At 41.3% G+C, this 21,638-nt stretch overlaps 1 protein-coding gene and 1 non-coding gene across 2 annotated transcripts in view; both read left to right on the top strand.

Moving 5' to 3' along the window:
- Nucleotides 1–21,638, top strand: part of F8 (coagulation factor VIII) — a 217,867-nt gene that overhangs the window by 104,577 nt on the left and 91,652 nt on the right. Inside the window, exons 11-12 of the mRNA XM_090264419.1 lie at nucleotides 764–978; nucleotides 2,593–2,743. Coding sequence (XP_090120545.1) covers nucleotides 764–978; nucleotides 2,593–2,743 — 366 coding nt within the window. The remainder of the gene's footprint in view (nucleotides 1–763; nucleotides 979–2,592; nucleotides 2,744–21,638) is intronic.
- LOC149991293 (U1 spliceosomal RNA) lies at nucleotides 142–304 on the top strand. The gene has a single exon (XR_016508797.1). It is a non-coding gene; the product is annotated as a U1 spliceosomal RNA (small nuclear RNA).

Raw genomic sequence — 21,638 nt, 5'->3', positions numbered from 1 at the left:
TTTTAATTACTAAAATCAGACTATTTTTATTCTGAGGACCCATTAGTGTGATAGCAGGTCTCAATTCTTGTTCCTATTCCTCACTGGGGTCATATACCACATCTTTTGATACCACATGTGAGTTAAAACTTCAGTGCACACATACTTACCTGGCAGGGGAAATACCATGATCACAAAGGTGGCTTTCCCAAGGCGAGGCTTATCCGTTGCACTCTGGATGTACTGACCTCTGCGATTTCCCCAAATGTGGGAACTCGACTGCATAATTTGTGCTAGTGAAGGACTGCATTTGCGCTCTCCCCTGAAAAACAAAACAAAACAAAACAAAACTTCAGTGCACAATTCTTTGGTATACGTTCAGTCCTGAAACTCTCATGGTCAACTGGATAATCAATTATAGTTTACACCTCTGACATTGATGTCTCTATTTTAGCACTTGAGATTTTTTTGCTTCTGGATACATTTCAGCTATGTATTTAAAATGTATAGAAAATTATTATCTATTATTTCTATATATTTTTAATAGTGGATAGACTTTTCCATGTCAACTCAAACTAACATACTAAAAAATTTCCTGGACTTATTTTTATTGTAAAAAATTATATAAATATTAAACTTAAAATAAGTGCTAATTTAGTTTCCATTTACTAAGAAATATCATATGTACATATAGTTTTGTAGAACTCTTGTAATAGCAACATGATTACTAATAAGTGGGTTGTTATACTCTAATAAAGCTATTTTGTGGTTTGGATGTGGGTAGGTGTGAAACATCTGAAAGATATGCCAATTGTGCCAGGAAAGATGTTCAAGTATAAATGGACAGTGACTGTAGAAGATGGGCCAACTAAATCAGATCCTCAGTGCCTGACCCGATATTACTCAAGCTTCGTTAATCTAGAGAGAGATCTAGCTTCAGGACTCATTGGCCCTCTCCTCATCTGCTACAAAGGATCAGTAGATCAAAGGGGAAACCAGGTGAGTTATTCTCTCTCCAAGTACTGGATTTGAAACTAAAAAATGGAATGAATATGTATATGAATTTCCATGTAATATTTCTTATACTCCCTCAGTGTATAGCTCCCAGTAGCATGCAGAAAATATAGTCATCTGCAATACTGGCCAATAAAAGAAATGAGCTGGGTCACTCACAGCTGTTTATTGATTTTGAGTTTAGTGTAATAATCTTGCCTGCTGGATGCAAAGGAGACCTGGACCCTATATTATTTCTATAATACTCATACCTAGTCAAAAATTCCACTCCCTGTAGGGGATCTTGCCCATTTTAACATGCTCAGTTATCACCGATTTTTAGATGACACACAAATCTATATCACAGCCTAGACTTCTCTAGAGTTCAATATTTATTGAGCAAAATACAAGGAAAGATATAAAATATTTCAGAATATGATTAGAATTTGGACCACATCTGTTACTTCAAAAAATGAAGTTAAATTCTCTGAATAAGAAAAGCTTACTTCTTCACAAAAACTCATTGCCATATTGCTGAGGCTTGACTATATGTCCATTTGGATATTTATGATATATAGGATTCCTACAAGTCTGAAAACATTTCATTGGTTCAGAGACTAAAACACATCAATTTTAATGCAGGAAAAACATGTGGCACACAAACCCAAAGAGGCATAAATTTGGCCAAGTATCTGTCTTGAAAATATTTTCCTAATTATAATTTTTCCACTAATTTTTGGAAAAGGACCAAAATGTACCTCTAAATTCTTCAGTCTCCTCCCCTGCAGCATTTTGGTTTCTGTAGGGATAGGTTATGCAAAATAAAATTGATAAATTGATACATTTTAGTGAGTTTTGCACATTAACTCTTAGAAGATTCAATTAGCAAGTGACTAACTCATAACTTTGGTTTATATACAGACTGCTCTTATGAAAAATACTTTAAAAATTTTAACAGAAAACTTAAGGTATTAGTGTTAGTTAATATTTTACAATTCATTTATCTTTGTTACTTGATCTCTGTTTTTTATTTTTTATTTTTTAATATGTTGGTAGCATTGTGGGAGGGCAGTTGGTAGATGGACGTTTAGGAAAGGCATTAATCTTATTCGGCATGACTAACTTGTTTAAGAAAGATACCGAGACAACTGGAGGGAGGGGGGGTCACTGGGTAGAGAGGAGCAGAGAGAAAAGAAATTGGGACAACTGTAACAGCATAATCAATAAAACATATTAAAAAAAAAAAGAAAGATACTGAATAATCACTTGAGTCTTTAAGAGTAAAACTCCTCCATTCTGAACATAGAAAGAATGAGGCTACAGCCTATACCAAAAAATCAGTCAGCATATGACTTTGGGGCCAGAATAAACAATGTTTAATGGGCCCAGTCACTCTCTTGTTTTGAGGACACATTTGCTCTAAATATATATACTGCTCACAGTACCCACTGCCACAACGAGGCCTTGGTACATGGCATAATACTGATCCTATGGAGAAATGGAATTGAACCAAAGGATTATAGATATATCACATGCATACCAACACTTCTGTTGTAGACTGTAAATTCCTACCTGGCAATAGTAGTAGTATTTCCTTCTTTCAATGTATGTAATTAACAGATGATGTCAGACAAGAGAAATGTCATCCTGTTTTCTGTATTTGATGAGAATCGAAGCTGGTACCTCATAGAGAATATGCAGCGCTTCCTCCCCAATGCAGATGAGGTGCAGCCCCAGGATCCAGAGTTCCAAGTTTCCAACATCATGCACAGTAAGTAAAGCAGCACCAGAATCTAATAGGAAATAAATAAAGGGAAATCGAAGCCACCAAATAGATGTCCATATACAAATAGATGTCCATATAATGGGTTAATTTATATAGCATGCAGGAATCATACTTCCTTAAAAATTGTTAGATATGAACATATGAAATTTTATATAAATGTATGTGATAATGAAACACACATTTTTCTTTTAGAAGGCATCAAATATTCAGAGAACTTAAAAAAGAGACTTTATTTATTTTTAGACAGAGGGGAAGGGAGGGAGAAAGAGAGGGAGAGGAACATCAGTTGGTTGTCACTCACATGCCCCCAACTGGGGGCCTGGCCCAAAACCCAGCATGTGCCCTGACAGGGAATTGAACCAGCAACCTCTTAGTTCACAGGCCAGCGCTCAATCCACCGAGCCACACCAGCCAGGGCAGGATAACTTTATTTTTAAAAGATAAATAAGACACAGTTTACATTTACCCAAATGTGCATAATTCATACTTAATATAAAATATACTCAATTGGCATATACCCATGAAATACAAAGGAAATACAATTTTACATATATAAAACAATTGCCAGCTGTAACAATTTAACAAAGTAATCAAGACATGGTACATTAAAAAAAGCAAACATCTTCCTCTTTGCTCCCCTCTGCCCAGCACCCTTTGCTCCCCTCCACCCAGTACCGCCCTCCCTCCAGCAGTCCCAGCCCGCTTAGTTCATGTCCAGGGTCATGCATATAAGTTCTTTGACTTTACTCTTTCCTGTATTATTCTTGACAACCCCTTGTCTATTCTGTACCATCTTACTATGCGTCTTACTTCCTGCACCATTTCTCTCTTTCTCCTGCCTTGTTCCTCCAAGCTGACACCCCTCCACGTGCTCCCCATACCTATGATTCTGTACCCACTCTGGTTGTCTGCTGAGTTTGCTTTTGTTTTTATTTTTTAGATTCTGTAGTTGATAGTTGTGATTTTGTTGTCATTTCAATGTTCATAGTTTTGATCTTCTTTTTCTTAAGTCCCTTTAGCATTTTATATAATGGCTTGGTGATGATGTACTTCTTTAACTTTACCTTGTTTGGAAAGGGCTTTATCTGCCCTTTCGTTCTAAATGATAGTTTTGCTGGATAGAGTAGTCTTGGTTGTGAATCCTTGCCTCTCATCACTTTGAATATTTCCTGCCAGTCCCTTCTTGCCTGCAAAATTTCTTTGGAGAAATCAGCTGATAGTCTTATCTGTACCCCTTTGTAGGTAACTCCCTTCTTTTCTCTTGCTGCTTTTAAGATTCTCTCTTTATCTTTAACCTTTAGCATATTAATTATGATGTGTATTGGTGTGTTCCTCCCTGGGTCTAGTTTGTGTGGGACTCTGTGCTTCCTGGACCTGTATGTCTATTTCCTTCCCCAAATTAGAGGAGTTTTCCTTCATTATTTTTTCACATAATTTTTCAGTTTATTCCTCTTCCTTTTCTCCTTCTGGCACCCCTATATTTCAGATGTTGGCACGTTTAAAGCTATCCCAGAGGTTTTTATGCCTCTCATCATTTTTTTCAATTCTTGTTTCCTGCTTCTGTACTGGTTGACTGTTTATTTCTTCCTTATGTTCCAGTTCATTGATTTGAATCATGATTTCCTTTCCTTCACCACTAGTTTTGTGTGGATTTTCTTTTTTTCACTTAGTATAGCCTTCATTTCTTCTCTGTCATGCTCAATCTTTTCTGTAAAGTCTGTGAGCATTTTTATCACCAGTGCTTTAAACTTGGCATCTGTTAAGTTGCCTATCTCCTCATCTGTTAGGTTGGCTATTTCTTCTTCGCTCAGTTCTCCCACTAGAACCTTGACCTGGCTCCTCTTTGGGGCCATGCTTCTGTCTCCTCATCTTGACACCTTTCTGTGTTTGCCTCTGTGACTTAGGTAGAGCTGTCACTCCTGTTAGATTGTAAGGTTCTGATGGTTTGCTTATTTTATTTTATTTAGTTAGTTATTCAAAGAGAAAGGGGAAGAGGGAGAAAGTAGGAAAGAAAGTGGGGAGAGAGTGAGGGAGAAAGTGAGGAGAGAAACATCGATGTAAGAGAGAAACAGAGATTGGTTACTTCTCCTACACACTCTGTACAGGGAATAAACTTGCAACCAAAGCATGTGCCCTGACCAGGAATTGAACCAGCAGCTCTTTGCTTTGAGGTATAATGCCCAACCAACAGAGCTACACTGGTCAGGGCTATAAATATTTTTATATAAGTTTATTACAATTTATTTGAGTTAAACAGGGGACACATCTGGAAGCAAGATCTCAACAGAATGAGAAAAATGCTTTCTAGTTTGTTTTTGTTTTTATTTTTTAGATTCAGTTGTTGATAGTTGTGAGTTTATTGTCATTTTAATGTTCATAGTTTTGATCTTCTTCTTAAATAAGTCCTTTTAACACTTTGAATAATAGTGGGTTGGTGATTATGAACTCCTTTAGCTTTACTTTGACTGGGAAGCACGTTAACTGCCCTTCAATTCTAAATGATAGCTTTGCTAGACAGAGTATTCTTGGTTGTAGGTCCTTGCTTTTCATCACTTTGAATACTTCTTGCCAGTCTCTTCTTGCCTGCCAAGTTTCCTTTGAGAAATCAGCTAACAGACTTATGGGAACTCCTTTGTAGGTAACTCCTCTTTTCTCTTGCTGCTTTTAAGATTCTCTCTTTATCTTTAAAATTTGGCGTTTTAATTATGACGTGCCTTGGTGTCAACCTCTTTGGGTCCAACCCGTTTGGGTCTCTCTGTGCTTCCTGGACTTTATGTCTACTTTCTTTGCCAAATTAGGAAGTTTTTTTTCATTATTTTTTCAAATAAGTTTTCAATTTCTTGCTCTTCCTCTTCTCCTTCTGCACCCCTGATTCAGATGTTGGTATGTTTAAAGTTGTCCCATATGTTCCTAATCCTGTCCTCATTTTTTAAAATTCTTGTTTCTTCTTTCTGTTCTGGGTAAATGTTTATTTCTTCCTTTTGTTCCAAATCGTTAATTTGAATTCTGGCTTTCTTCCCCTCACTGTTGGTTCCCTATATATTTTTCTTTATTTCACTTTGTATAACCTTCATTTCTTCCTTCATTTTGTGGCCATACTCAATCATTTCTCTGAGCATCCTGATCACCAGTGTTTTCAACTCTGCATATGATAGCTTGGCTATCTCCATTTCATTTAGTTTTTTTTTTCTGAAGTTTTGTTCTGTTCTCTCATTTAGGTCATACTTCTTTGCCTCCTCAATTTTGCAGCCTCCTTGTGTTTGTTTCTGTGTATTGGGTAGAGGTCCTTTGATTCTGTGTCTTGGTTGTGTGGCCTAATATAGTAGATGTCCTATTGGGTCCAGGGCACAGCTTCCCCTATCACCCGAGCTGGGTACTCAAGGTGCACCATTTGTGTGGGCTGAGTACACCCTCCTCTTGTAGTTGAGCCTTGGTTGCTGTTGGCAGATAAATGGAAGGATTTACCCAGGTCAAACAGCTACAAGGACTGGCTGTGACCACCGATCATCAGCCTCTGCCCTCCATGGAGGATCAGCTGTGCAATGTGGTGGTGCTCCAACGTGGTCAATAGTTGTCCACTGTGTGCTCTGGCCCTGGGGTTTCCTGAGTGGTGCAGGCCAAGATCAGCCCCCACCTCTGTTTTGCCAGGGGAACCCTGCTGTGCTATAAAGCGTCTGAGATGGCTGCTACTTTTGCTGGGCTTGGAGATTTCCAGTCAAAGCCAAGCTGTGAATCTACGCTGGCTGGTGCTAGTTCCAGGCCTGGAGCTTCCTGAGGCCAGCTGTTGCTAGTTTGATAGGATTTAGGAAGTTGTGAAGCATGAGCCAAGACCAGCCATTCCTATGGAAAATAGCTTAGATGGACCTGTGAGTTAGGTAGGATCTCTCAGGAACTCCTAGGTGGGTCAAACAGTGTTATCCAGGTTAATGGAGTCTCAGATATGGCACCAGCTTGCCATCCCTTGGGGGGAAGGTTTACAAAAGAGATAATGGCCTTTGCTCGCCTTGATGCCAGACATTTCAGTTTCTCCCTATATACCACTGTTGCCTTTCAAGTTGCTAACCTGGTGCTGCAGCTCAGAGAGAGAGTGAATCTGAGTAGGCGAGTCAGTGTGTGGGTTCTTTAAGATGAACTCATGGCTCTACAAGTTTCTTCCACCAACTTAATCCCCACTGGTTTTTGCCGCCAGAAGTTGTAGAGACTTATCTTCATGGCACTGGAAACCTGGGCTGGGGGGCTCGGTGTGTGGCTTGGACTCCTCAGTTCTCAAGTGTCCCTCCTGAATTTTTTTCCACCACAAGTGTGTGAGAGACCAGCCTATTCTGCATCTGCACCCCTCCTACCTGTTAGTTGGATGTGCTTTCTTTAATCCCATAGTTGTCAGACTTCCATTCAACTTGATTTCTAATGGTTCTGGATGATGGTTATTCTCCGTTTTGTAATTTTGATGTGGTTTTGTGAAAAGGCAAGCCATGTCTGCCTATGCAGCCATCTTGATTAGATCTCTAAATAAAATCTTTTTTAAAAAATCCAACATCTTTTTTTCTAGTTTTACTGATTATATAATGGACAAATAAAAAGTTTATATATTTAAGGTATACAACGTGATCCGTTTGATAGTTACTCGATTGCCCCCTTCCTTTTATTTCTCCATCTCTTTCCATGTTACACCTTTCTACTAACCATTCTGTGTTTAGGTAGCCTCTGTTAAAACATATTCTCCATGATTATATAATTCTATATAAGCACATATATATGTTGTGTCAGTCTGCTAGGCCTGCCATAACAAAGTACCACAGACTAGGTGGCTTCAACAACAGAAATTTATTTCCTCACAATTCTTGAAGCCAGAAGTCTGAGAGATCAAGTGGTCTTCAGAATTGGTGTGTCCTTGGCTGGTATATGACTGTCTTATCCCTAGGTTCTCACATGGTCTTTCCTCTATGCATGCACATGTCTATGTACAAATTTCCTCTTCATATAATGATACCAGTCATATAGAATTAGAGCCCATTCTAATCACCTCGTTTTAATGAATTACCTCTTTGAAGACCTAGCTCTAAATGCAGCCATATGAGCTACTAGGGTTAGAACTTCAATATATGAATTTGGGTGGGAGCACAATTCAGCCTGTAGCATACATACATATGTGCATGTGTCTACACACAAATTGGAATAGTGAAAAAATATGATAAAAATTTTCAATCTCACAGGGAAATACAAAATAGAATACCAATGTGATAGCACTTTAAACCTACCAAACTGGCAAAATTATAAGATAGTTATTACTAGTGGGATTGTGAATAAAAAGGTATTCCCATACAATGTTAGTGGAAAACAATCTGATTGAGACCATTAAATTAAAAATAAATGCTTTTTGAAGTTCTGATTTTGGTTAAGATGGAATAAGCACATGTCACCCTGTGTATCCCACTGAATTTGGTTAAAATATTCAACAGAACAGAATAAGAAAGCCCAGAAATAAACCCTTGTCTTTATAGTCAATTATTATTTGACAAAGGGGGCGTGAGCACACAATGGAGTAAAAATAGCCTCTTCAATAAATGGTGTTGGGAGAACTAGACAGGTACATGCAAAAAAAGAAAAAGAAAAAGAAAGAAAGAAACTAGACTACCATCTTACAACATACACCAGAATAAACTCAAAATGTATAAAAGACTTATATATGTCATGATGTCTTAGAGGAAAAAATAGGCAGTAAAATCTCAGATATTCCACGTAGTAATATTTTTGCCAATATATCTCCTAGGGCAAGGAAAATAAAGAAACAATAAACAAATGGAACTACATCAAATTAAAAAGCTTCAGCATGGCTGAAGAAACCCTCATGAAAATGAAAAGGGAACCATTCATATGAGAGAACATATTTGCCAATGACCCATTGGACAAGGGTTTGATCTCCAAAATATATAAAGAACTCATATGACTCAAAACCAGGAAGACAAACATCCAATTAAAAAATGGGCAAAGGGCTCTGGCTGTGGTGGCTCAGTGGATTGAGTGTCGGCCTGCGAGTCAAGTGTCACTGGTTCGATTCCCAGTCAGGGCACATTACTAGGTTGCATGTCAGGTCCCCGGTTGGGGCGTGAGTGAGAGGCAACCACACAGTAATGTTTCTCTCCCTCTCTTTCTCCTTTACCCTCTCTCTAAAAATAAAAAATAAACAAATTATATATATATATATATATATATAATTTCTTTTTTTTTTTTTTTTAATGGGCAAAGGACCTGAATAGACATTTCTCCAAGGAGGACATACAGATGGCCCATAAACATACAAAAAGTTGCTCAACATCACTAGCCATCAGAGAGATGCAAATTAAAGCCACAATGAGCTGTAACCTCACACTGGTCAGAATGGCCATCATTAATAAATCAACAAACAACAAGTGCTGGTGAGAATGTGGAGAAAAGAGAACTCTAGTGCACTGTTTGCTGGTGGGAATGCAAACTGGTGCAGCCACTGTGGAAAATAGTATGGACTTTCCTCAAAAGACTAAAAATGGAACTGCCTTATGACCCAGCAATTCCACTGCTGTGAATATACCCTAATAATCCAGAATCACCAATTCAAAAGAACTTATGCACCCCTATGTTCATAGCAGTGCTAGTTACAAAAGCCAAGTGTTGGAAACAGGCCAAGTGCCCATCAGTAGATGAGTGGGTTAAAAAACTGTGGTGCATTTACACAATGGAATACTATACTGCAGAAAGAAATAAGGAATTCTTACATTTTGCAACAGCATGGTTGGAACTGGAGACTATTATGCTAAGTGAAATAAGCCAGTCAGTGAAAGACAAGTACCATATGATCTCACTTATAAGAGGAGTCAAATGAACAAAACAAATTAATGAGAAAAACAGAAACAGAGACATGGAAACATGGAACAGACTGACAGCTGCTAGAGGGAAAGGGAGATGAGTGGAATGGTGGAAAGAAGGGGAAGGGAAGTAAAAGAACATGTATGAATAACCCATGGAAATGGACAACGGTGTGGGGATTGACTGTAGGAGCAGGGGGTGGGCTGGGCAGAGGAGGACAAAGGGGAAAAAATTGGGACAACTATACTAGAATGAACAATAATAATTTTAACAATCCTTAACAGAATGCGTGGTGCAGCTATCTGAGAACCCTGAAACGTATTTGGCAGCAGTTAAGTTGGGGAAGGAAACTAGAAAGATTTAAAAGTGTACGGATTGAAAGTGAAGAAATAAAACTGAATATGACATGATAATCCACATAGAATATCTCAAGAACTCTACAAAAAAAAACTCCTAGAGCTAATAAATGAGTTTACCCTGATTGTAGAATACAAGGTCAACATATGAGGGGGAACCCCAAAACCCGGAATTTATTGATAAAAATTGTGGGGTTTTTTCTTACTTGTTTAAACCTCAATCATCTTCGAAGTATTCTCCATTTGATGCACTACACCTATAGAGACATTTTTTCCACTGCTCAAAACAGTTTTTGAACTCGTCAATTTGATGCCTTCTGCCGTTTTTTGTTTCACCTCTTTCACATTGGTAAACGTTTCCCTTTGAGGACTTTTTTCACCCGGGGAAACATAAAGTCACTCAGGGCAAGATGGAGGAATAGGGAGGATGGGCATGGGGGCCATGCCATTTTTGGTCAAAAACTATTGAACACTCAGCGCAGTCTGCGTGGGTGCACTTATAAATCACCATCAGGAAATGGGCAAATGCATTGAAAAAAACGTCAAAAATTTTCACTGAAGCCAAATGCAGCCTTTTACAACACCAACTGGTAGGCTGATACAGATGGGTTCCTAGAACACTCACCTAGCAAGGGGAGCCTGTACTACAAGGGGCCTGCCCTGCAGAAGATAATTCTGGGTTTTTTTGGATGCTTCCTCATACAAGGTCAACATTTCTATGTACTAAGAGCAAACTTTGGAAACATAAATTTAAAAAATAACACTATTTGCAATAGCTCCAAAAGTGAAGTACTTAAGTATAAATTTTTAAAAAGCTGTGCAGGATTTGTACTCTGAAAATTACCAATAAAAGAAATTTAGAAGAACTAAGTAAGTGGAGAGACATACAACATTCACAGATTAAAAGACTCAATAGAATTAAGATGTCAGTTATCCCCAAACTGATCTACAGATTTAATGCAATTCTTATTAAAATCACAGCAGGATTTTTTTGTTGCTGTTTGATAGAGAAAAGATGTTATAAAGTTTAAATAGAAAGGCAAAGGGACTAGAATAGCCAAAACAATTCTGAAAAAGACACATTAAGTTGGAGGATTTTAGGAATTACTATAAAGCTGCTCTAATCAAGATAGTGTTATATTGGCAAAGATCAATAACGCAGACTATATAGTGCAGAAATAAACCCATAATATATAGCTAATTGATTTTGACAAAGATGTAAATGCAATTGAATGAAGAAGGATAGCCTTTTCAACCACTGTTGGAACAATTCATCATCCATATACAAAAATATGAACCTTGACCTAAATCTCACACACAAAGGTTAACTCAAGAACTTCTAGTCAAGATGGAGGTGTAGGTAAACATGGCTTCCCTTCTTGCACAACCACATAAAAATTACAACTAATCTAATAGAATAACTATTACTCAGAACTATCAGAAATCAAGCTGAATAGAAGTCCAACAACTACAGAATTAAATAAACCACATCCATCCAGACTGGTAGGAGGGGCGGAGACACAGAACAGGCTGGTTTCACATCCATGTCTGGTGGATAAAAGTTTGGGAGAGATGTCTCAGAAGGGAGGAGTCTCAGCCCCACACCAGGCCCCCAAGCCCAGGGTTCCAGTGCCAGAAAATTAAGTCCCCATAACTTCTGACTGCAAAAACCAGCAAGGATTGAGTCAGTGGAAGAAACCTCTGTATCCCTAAACAGTTCCTCTTAAAGAACCCTCATATGGACTTACTCAGACTCATCCCCTCTGAGCTCCCGCACCAGGGTAGCAGCTTGAAAGGCACCACGGGCGTACAGGAAGGAACTGAAGAGTCTGGCATCAATGCAGGAGCTGGGGGACAGCTTTCTCCCAGACAGAAAGATGGACAGAGGCCATTGTCCCTTTTCTGAACCCTCCTCAACAGAGCTACAGAGTCAGCAGGCTGGTGCCATATCTGAAACTCCATCAACCTGACTAACAGAGTTTGCCCCACCCTAGAGATCACCTGAGGCTCTGTCCCACCCAACTTAGGGATCCACCCAAGCTGTTAACAGTGTGTTTTCCATATGAATGGCTAATCTTGGCTCATGTTTCACAACTTCCTAAATCCTGTCAAACAATTAACAGCCAGCCTCAGTGAGCCCCTAGGTCCTGTACCTCTTTCTAAGTGGCTCCAAGCCCAGCACTAGCACCAGCCAAATGAGGTTCACAGCTTGGCTTCATCTGGAAATCTCCAAGCCCAGCACAAATAGCAGCCATCTCAGATTGCTTTATATCTCAAGCAGGGTGGCCCCAGGCAAAATACATGTCAGGGCTGACATTGGCCTGCACCACCTGGGAAACCCCAGGGCAAGAGCACACAGTGGACAGCTACAGACCATGTCAGAGCACCACCACCCTACCCCTGCACAGCTGATCCTCCACGGAGGGCAGAGGTTTGTGGTCAGTGGTCACAGCCAGTCCTTGCAGCTGACTGGCCTGGGTAAATCCCTCCCGTTGGTCTGCCAACAGCAACCAAGGCTCAACTACAAGAGGAGGGTGTACTCAGCCCACATGAAGGGCTCACCTCGAGTACTCAGGTTGGGTGATAGAGCAGGCTGTACCACTGGACCATACAGGACAGCTACTATATTAGGCCATGCTACCCAGACAAGGAGTTATAGCAGCTCCACTTAATACATAGAAACAAACACAAGGAGGCTGCCAAAATGAGGAGACAAAAAACATTGCCCATATGAAAGAACCGATCAAAACTCCAGAAAAAGAGCTAAACAAAATGGAGATAAGCAATCTATCAGATGTAGGGTTCAAAACACAAGTTATAGGGATGCTCAGGAAACTTAGTGAGGACCTCAACAGCATAAAAAAGATCCAGTCAGAAATGAAGCATACATTAATTGAAATAAAGAACAATTTACATGGAAACAACAGTAGAGTGGATGAAGTGAGAATCAAATCAATGATTTGGAACATAAGGAAGCAACAAAATAAACAATCATAACAACAACAAGAAAAAAGAATCCAAGAAAACAAGGATGGTTTAAGGAGCCTTTGGGACACTTCTAACATTCCAACATTTGCATCATAGGGGTGCCAGAAGGCAAACAAGAAGAACAGAGACAAAATCATAGATACAGAGAGTGTTTTGATGGTTGCCAGATGGAAGGCGCATATGGGGGAATAGGTGAAGAGGCGAGGGGATTAAGAAATACAAATTGGTATTCACGGAATAACCATGGAAATGTAAAGTACAGTATAGAAAATGGAATAGCCAAAGAAGTTATATGCATGACCCATGGACATGAACAAAGTTATGCGGATTGCCTGAGGGAGTGGCAGGTGCTGTTTGAATGGGGGAAATAGAGAAAAAGTGTGACAGATGTAATAGCATAATCAATAAAATTTACTTTAAAAAAAAAAAAAGATTAACTCAAAATGGACCATAGATCTGAATGCATAACGAAGAACCACAACAAGTTTCAAAGAAAACATAGGAAGAAAATTTCATTACCTGGAGTTTGGAAAAGGATTCTAATAAATGACACCAAAATAAAAACCCATAGAAGAAAAATTAATTAATTGAATGCCATTAAAATTAAAAACTTTTTTCTGTAATACTGTTAAAGAGAATGAAAAGACAAGCCACATATATGTAGGAAATATTTGCATATCACATGTCTGAACTCTGAGACTCAACAGTAAGAATACAAATAAACTCCTAAAAGTGGGCAAGTGATTTGAACCAACATATTACCAAAGAAGATATATGGAAGGCAAAATGTTACCTGTAAAGCTCATCATTAGCTATAATATTAAGGAAATGCATATTAAAACCACAGTCATTCTAGTTTTTCCTCATGTGCAAAAATTAATTCAAAATGGATCAAAAACTTAAATATAAGATATGAAACAATAAATCACATAGAATAAAATATAGATACTAATCTTATGAACCTTGGCCTTAGAGAACATTCTATGAATATGACCCCAAAGGCAAAAATAAATGAATGGGACTATATCAAACTTAAAAGCTTCTGCACAGCAAAAGAAACTGCCAATGTTACAGAACCCCTGGGCTGCTCCAGTTGAAAACAAACCCACGGGCTCTTTAGTTAGGGGCCCGATTGCCCGCCGCCAAAATTATAACTCTCAATACCAGAGTTTGGTGAAAAGAAAAAGAATTGTTTATTTAACAGTTATATAGATTTAGTTACTTGCGGATTTCTGTTATTAAGTCTTATGCTCTTTAAAACACCCACAAACACATATCCTTGCCTCCCCCCCCTTCCAAACCAGGCTAGTTTTAGGGAAGTCACAGAAACCGTTTCCCTACTTTCCAAACACAGTTCAGTTTTACCAGCAGCTGCCAATCATTCAATCTGATTGGGGAGGTCCTTTCTGTGCTGTGGTGCCCTCCAGCTCTCAATGCAGGATCGCCTGGATTCTCAGCCTCCTTGCAAACTGCCTTCTTCCTGCAAACCGCGTGGATCTTCTCTCCTTCTCAGAACTGCATGGCGAGAGCCTCTTAAAGCAGCCTGGAGACTCCTTCTCCAAGCCACATGGAGCAGGCCCCTTCACCAAGCCACGTGGAGGGAGCACACGAGAGAGCAAGAGAGCGAGAGCGAGCGCGAGCGCGCGAGTGAGAGTCAGAGAGCGAGAGTCTCAGAGTAAGAGCACGAGCGAGAGCCAGAGAGAGTCCCAGAGTGCCAGAGCGAGAGCCAGAGCGCCAGTGAGAGCCAGAGCCCAAATGAGAGCTTGAGAGAGTCCCAGAGTGAGAGCACAAGCGAGAGTCAGAGCGCCAGAGCCAGAGTGCCAGTGAGAGCCAGAGCCGGAACGAGAGCTTGAGAGACCCCGCTAAAATGTCTGCAGCTGCTTATATATCCCTGACTGCGTCATCTGACGCAGTGGGCGTTGCAAACAGTTCTGACCATTCACAGACCCTTACGTAGGCTCTGTGTGCTTTCCATACCATCCCCTGGTTCAAGACTCCTCCCATCTGCCTGAGGCTTTGGATGCATTAAAGCCATTTGCATAAGAAAGACAGTAGCCACCAGCCTCAGGCATGTGGAAGCATTTGAAAAGCTGCTTACTTCTCCCCATCCCCCAGCAGCAAACTCTGGGGATTTTTGGACTCCCCTGTTTCTGTAACAGTTTCCCCCCTTTCAGACTAAGACCCTTTATAATCTTATAAAGGACAATGGGCGAAGGTCTCATGCTCCTCTAACTGCTTCCTGCTGAACGTGGTCGTCGTCCTACCTACCCTTGGGTCTAGAAATCCCTAATAAGAGTGGGGATGTAGGGGACGGTGCCCTTCCCACATGGGGAAGAATCTTGCAGAGTCCAGGTCAGTTGGCTATTCCTGGGTAGCAGCATGCTTGGTTTCCAAGGGCTGGTACTGCTGGACAAGCTGGCATTCTTGTCGTATTCTGAGGGCAACAGACTTGGCAACAAGGTTAAAAAAACACAATTCAACCTATAACCTCTATATACAAAAGGCAGGGATTAATTTTTCAATGTCCCACGTTAGGAAAAGAAATGGCTTCTTTGGAGGAAGGTGTGCAGGGCACGTCACACCTGTTCAAAGCCCTTTTGCCCACTATACTTAGTTTGGGCTGAGGGGTATAAATTTTGGATTTCCCCCCTCTCAGACCTCTGGGCCCTTTCTGTCCAAGCCATTAGGACAGAAAAGAAACCAGTTTTAAAGTGAAGCCTGCAGACCACCCCATACTTCACCAACTCAGCCACTTAGTTCAGCCAAACCGTTGAGTCTCAGGAGGTGACAATGCAGATGGGCTTCTTAAGTGAGGCCTATATGTACAGATAATTACTCAGGTAGAGATCATAGGCTTATGCCCTATGAAAACAGAAAGAACATGCATGTTAAATCGCACAACACAATTGACAAACCAGTCTTCAAATCTGAGAGACTGTCTTATTGTTAAGACATCCAGTTGCAAGGCACTTGACATTCTTCTTGCCTGTAAATAAAGCATTCTTGATAATGTCACAGACTTGGTTTAACTTTCAAATGGAAAACAAACTTTATAGACAGTTAGCTGCACTGAGCATTGCAATTTTTCTTAAGTCATGATTTTTCTCCTTAAGATCACCCTCCTTGCCAGTAAAGGGACTGCATTAAGTCCAGTTTTTAATTTAGCCTGTTCATTTGCATAAACACAACAAGAGCAGTGATTGATCACATATGATCTTTAAGTCTACTATGCTGGAACTTACACAAGGAACCTTCATGTTGACTTTTGTCTGCCCATCAGGGCACAGAAGCTGAGCCACATACCTGCCATTCAGCCTTGCCTGCAAACACCTGCTTTCCCAAGTTCTTTGGGTTTTCCATTGTGCCTTAAGGTTCTTTCCAGCCATCTTTCAGGAAAGCAACCTTCGTTCCTTCCCTGGAAAGACTGCCGTGAACCGCACAACCAACCAAGGTGTCAGGCCTTTTTCCTTCTGGGCTTTCCTTAGCTTCAAAAGTCAAGTCCAGTTCCTCAGGGCTTTCTGGTAACAACCAGAGCCTAAGCATGCCTCCTTCAGGCATGTCACTCCAGTCAAAAGTCTTGGTTAACAATACCTTTATTAACAACTGGTCTTTTTAGTTTTATGCAAAGAAACCTAACGGTAATTACTTACTCCTTTAAATTGCCAAATTCTGGAGGGATCAGGTAGGAGAAAAATACACAGTGTGAAGGAAAATCCTTGTCCTTCTAATATTCCCAAAATTGCATTTCCATGCCTTATACTTTCTTTTGTTCACTTTCCTACATGTGAAGTTTTTTTTTTTTAACTTTCTCTGGGAAACCTCAATTTTCCTTTCAGATTATATGGCCAGTACCAATACAGAGAATTCCAGACACTTCCTAGGTCTCAGAGAATTCTAGACCTTACATAGGTCTCCAGTGGCTAATGCCAAACCAATACAGGGAATTCCAGATGACCTTTCCTAGGTCCCAAGGCTAAATGCCAATCCAGGGAATTCCAGATGACCTTTCCTAGGTCACCAATGGCTAATGCCAAACCAAAGAATTCCAGACCCTTCCAAGGCCTCAGAGAATTCTAGACCTTACATAGGTCTCCAGTGGCTAATGCCAAACCAATACAGGGAATTCCAAATGACCTTTCCTAGGTCCCCAATGGCTAAATGCCAATACAGAGGTACAGTAACCATACAATTAGACCACAAGTAGTTGAGGTTTCCCTTTTCCCAGGTTTAAAAACTTTCACAACCTTTCTATATGTTTACCCATTCAGATTTAACCATAACCCATTTCCAATTCTTTTCCACACTGTAAAGGACTCTACCCAAACTCAATATTTGGCAGCTAAAATTCCCTAGATTTGCAAGCACATGCCTAAAGCAAAAGAAACATTTTAAATCTGTGTTTCAGTTCACTGTCCTTTTTTTCGAAAGAGTAATTTCAAATCTTCTTCCGGAGTGCAGGTCCAACTTTCCTTTTCGGTGTCAGCCACAGCAGCAGGGTCTGTGTCCTCCTCAGGCGGTGCTCGTTTTACCCGTGTGTGGTGTATCCAGGGCTTGATTCCTACCAGCTTCAGCGAAGAATGTGTTGTTAGCAAAACATCATAGGGACCAGTCCATTGTTCAGCCAGCTGCTGTTCGGGACCTTGCGTCTTTCAGTTCTTCAGTAAGACTCTGTCCCCAGGTCTGAATGGGTGCAAGGGTTCTCATTTCTACTTCCCTTCTTACGATCTGGACACTCATTCTTCCAATGGCCCTTCTTTCTGCAATAGGCACACTGGTCCTTACCCAATGGCTCTTTCCTCCTCTCTTTAGGGTCCTGTTTCTTCCTTTGGCCTCTCCAGCCTGTTTTAAAGAACATCAGGTCCTGTCTTCTCTTTTCTACTCCCCTTGCATGGTAAACTTTAAATGCGATGTCCACTAACTGAGAGGGGCTCATTCCTAATACCCCATCTATACGCTGGAGTTTCCGTCTAATATCTGGGGCACTCTGCCCAATAAATGTCATGGGGTCACCATTCTTAAGTTCTCTTGTGCCTGTGGATCAACATCAGTGTACTTTCTATAGGCTTGATAGATCCTCTCTAAGAACTCAGAAGGATCCTCATCTGGTTTTTGCTGAATAGTCTGTACCATATTCAGGCTTTTTGGCTTGGGTACCCCTTTTCTAAGTCCTTCCAATATACACTTCCTGTAGTGTTTCAAAGGAACTAGGCCTCCACCATTTGGGTCCCAGTTAGGCTCTGTCCAAGGAATTGCCACAGTTGGGTCGGGGGTCCCATGGGGATCCTCTCCATGGAGACGCTGAGCCTCTTCATTAGCCTTACTTGTAACCAGTCGCCTCTCATTCCCAGTTAGAAGAATATTTAGGAGAGCCTGTACATCTGCCCAGTTCGGGTTATGAGTGGCAAAAATGGAGGCAACAAGCTCTGCCATTTTCTGAGGATCTTCCCTATATGAGGGGTTAGAATTTTTCCAATTTAGCAAATCTGAAGTGGAAAACGGAGTATGGGCCCAATAGTAGCCAGAGGGCTGGCCTTGCTGATTTATTCCACCTATTGGGTACTGCCGTAGAGGGAATTGGCTTGCTCCGAATTGGGAGGCCCCCTGACTATACTGAGTTCCTTGGCGGGTTCTGGCGGGGGAGACCCACTCCTCCTCCTGTAAGGGTGGAGTCATTGACTTTGCAGTCACTTCAGAGGCTGGCTCCAAAAAGGGTGGCGCGAGAGAAGTCCCTTGAGTTTGCAAAAGGGCGGGCACCGCGGAAGCCACTTCCATCTCTGGAGGTGGTATGGTGGAAGCAGCCTCCACCTGCAGAGGGTGCTGTGCCGTCGCCACTGGCGTTGCAGGAGCTGCAGCCGCCTGCAGAGGGCGCTGCGCCACAGGAACCGCCACCCCGGAAGCCTGGGCCACTTGCAGAGGAGGTAGAGCCACTGCTGCGGAAGCTATGGCCTCCTGAACCGCCCCCACCTGTGCCTGGCTTGGCGCCAAATTAGGGCCTTTGTCTCCCGGATTTAGAGAATTAAAGAGGGCTACTTCCTCATTCTCCCTTTCTTCCGGCGTTTGACTCTCAGGAAAAGGCTTTGAGACCTCTTTTTTCCTCTGCACCATTATTTGGGCCTCCATTTCTGCTAAGGTCTTATTATGCAACTCTGCAAATGCATTTAGATAATAAACATCTTCCCAATTTCCTGATTGCAGGCAGTACCTTTTCAATTGCTTAATGACATGATAATTCAGGGTACCATTCACAGGCCACCTTTTCTTACCACCCAGAACATACTCAGGCCAAACGGTGTTACAGTAATAAATTAATATTTTCTTAGTCATAGGATAACGACAGTACATATCCCAATTTTCCAAAATTCTCTCCAGTGGGCTGCCATCAGGGACTTGCCCAGAACTGCTTCCATTAACCCAGACATATATGCTAATGGCTATAACCAAAACAATCCCAAGGACTAGAAAACATATATACCACTCCGGCATCCATAATTCTATTACTTCCAGGAATTCTCCTAATCGGACAAACAAATCTAGTATCCACGATGCCATTATTTTAGAAATACACAGAAATAAGTTTTAGCAAACAATCTTACTTCTCTAATCCCTTCTCAGTTCTATTTTCTTTTCACCACACTGGCGTGCTTAGGCGGTCGGCGCCCTCAGAAGGTGTCTCCCAAGGGGGTCGACCTGCCACGGGCAATTATTAATGTCCCACCTGGGGTGCCAAATTGTTACAGAACCCCTGGGCTGCTCCAGTTGAAAACAAACCCACGGGCTCTTTAGTTAGGGGCCCGATTGCCCGCCGCCAAAATTATAACTCTCAATACCAGAGTTTGGTGAAAAGAAAAAGAATTGTTTATTTAACAGTTATATAGATTTAGTTACTTGCGGATTTCTGTTATTAAGTCTTATGCTCTTTAAAACACCCACAAACACATATCCTTGCCTCCCCCCCCTTCCAAACCAGGCTAGTTTTAGGGAAGTCACAGAAACCGTTTCCCTACTTTCCAAACACAGTTCAGTTTTACCAGCAGCTGCCAATCATTCAATCTGATTGGGGAGGTCCTTTCTGTGCTGTGGTGCCCTCCAGCTCTCAATGCAGGATCGCCTGGATTCTCAGCCTCCTTGCAAACTGCCTTCTTCCTGCAAACCGCGTGGATCTTCTCTCCTTCTCAGAACTGCATGGCGAGAGCCTCTTAAAGCAGCCTGGAGACTCCTTCTCCAAGCCACATGGAGCAGGCCCCTTCACCAAGCCACGTGGAGGGAGCACACGAGAGAGCAAGAGAGCGAGAGCGAGCGCGAGCGCGCGAGTGAGAGTCAGAGAGCGAGAGTCTCAGAGTAAGAGCACGAGCGAGAGCCAGAGAGAGTCCCAGAGTGCCAGAGCGAGAGCCAGAGCGCCAGTGAGAGCCAGAGCCCAAATGAGAGCTTGAGAGAGTCCCAGAGTGAGAGCACAAGCGAGAGTCAGAGCGCCAGAGCCAGAGTGCCAGTGAGAGCCAGAGCCGGAACGAGAGCTTGAGAGACCCCGCTAAAATGTCTGCAGCTGCTTATATATCCCTGACTGCGTCATCTGACGCAGTGGGCGTTGCAAACAGTTCTGACCATTCACAGACCCTTACGTAGGCTCTGTGTGCTTTCCATACCATCCCCTGGTTCAAGACTCCTCCCATCTGCCTGAGGCTTTGGATGCATTAAAGCCATTTGCATAAGAAAGACAGTAGCCACCAGCCTCAGGCATGTGGAAGCATTTGAAAAGCTGCTTACTTCTCCCCATCCCCCAGCAGCAAACTCTGGGGATTTTTGGACTCCCCTGTTTCTGTAACACCAACAAAACCAAAAGGCAAGCACACAAGTGGGAGATGATATTTGCAAACAAGAGTTCTGACAAGGAGTTAATATCCAAAATATATAAAGAACTCATACAACTCAACATCAAACAATCCAATTTAAAAATGAGCAGAGGACCTGAAAAGGCACTTCTCCCAAAAAGACATACAAATGGCCAACAGATATATGAAAAGACATTCAGCCTCACTAGCTACTAGGGAAATGCAAATCAAAACTACAGTGAGATACCACCTCAAACCTATTAGGATGGCTATTATCAACAAGACAGGTAATAACAAGTGTTGGAGAGGTTGTGAAGAAAAAGGAAACTTCATTCACTGCTGGTGGGAATGTAGACAGTTTCAGCCACTATGGAAAACAGTAGGAAGATTCCTCTAAAAATTAAGAATTGAGTTACCATATGACCCAACAATCCCTCTCCTGGGCATCTACCTGAAAAACTCAAAAATATTTATTTGCAAAGATATATACACCCCTATATTCATTGCAGCATTATTCACAGTGGCCAAGAGATGGAAACAACAATTGTCCTTCAATAGAGGATTTGATAAAGAAATGTGGTACATATATATGATAGAATACTACTCAGCCATAAGAAAAAATAACAACATGGATGGACCTTGAGAATATTGTGCTAAGCAAAATAAGTCAGTCAGAAAAAGCTAATATAAAACTGAAATTCATAGACACAGACAACAGTATGGTGGTTACCAGAGGGAAGAGGGTCCGGGGGTAGTGAAGGGTAAAGGGAGCCAAATATATGGTGTCAGAAGATGATTTGACTTTGGGTGGTGGGCACACAATGCAATATACAGATTATGTATCATAGAAATCTACACTTGAAACCT

Source organism: Furipterus horrens, unplaced genomic scaffold, assembly GCF_987537825.1.
Source record: "Furipterus horrens unplaced genomic scaffold, mFurHor1.1.pri manual_scaffold_17, whole genome shotgun sequence".
Classification (NCBI taxonomy): domain Eukaryota; kingdom Metazoa; phylum Chordata; class Mammalia; order Chiroptera; family Furipteridae; genus Furipterus; species Furipterus horrens.
This window is presented reverse-complemented; position numbering and strand designations above follow the sequence as displayed.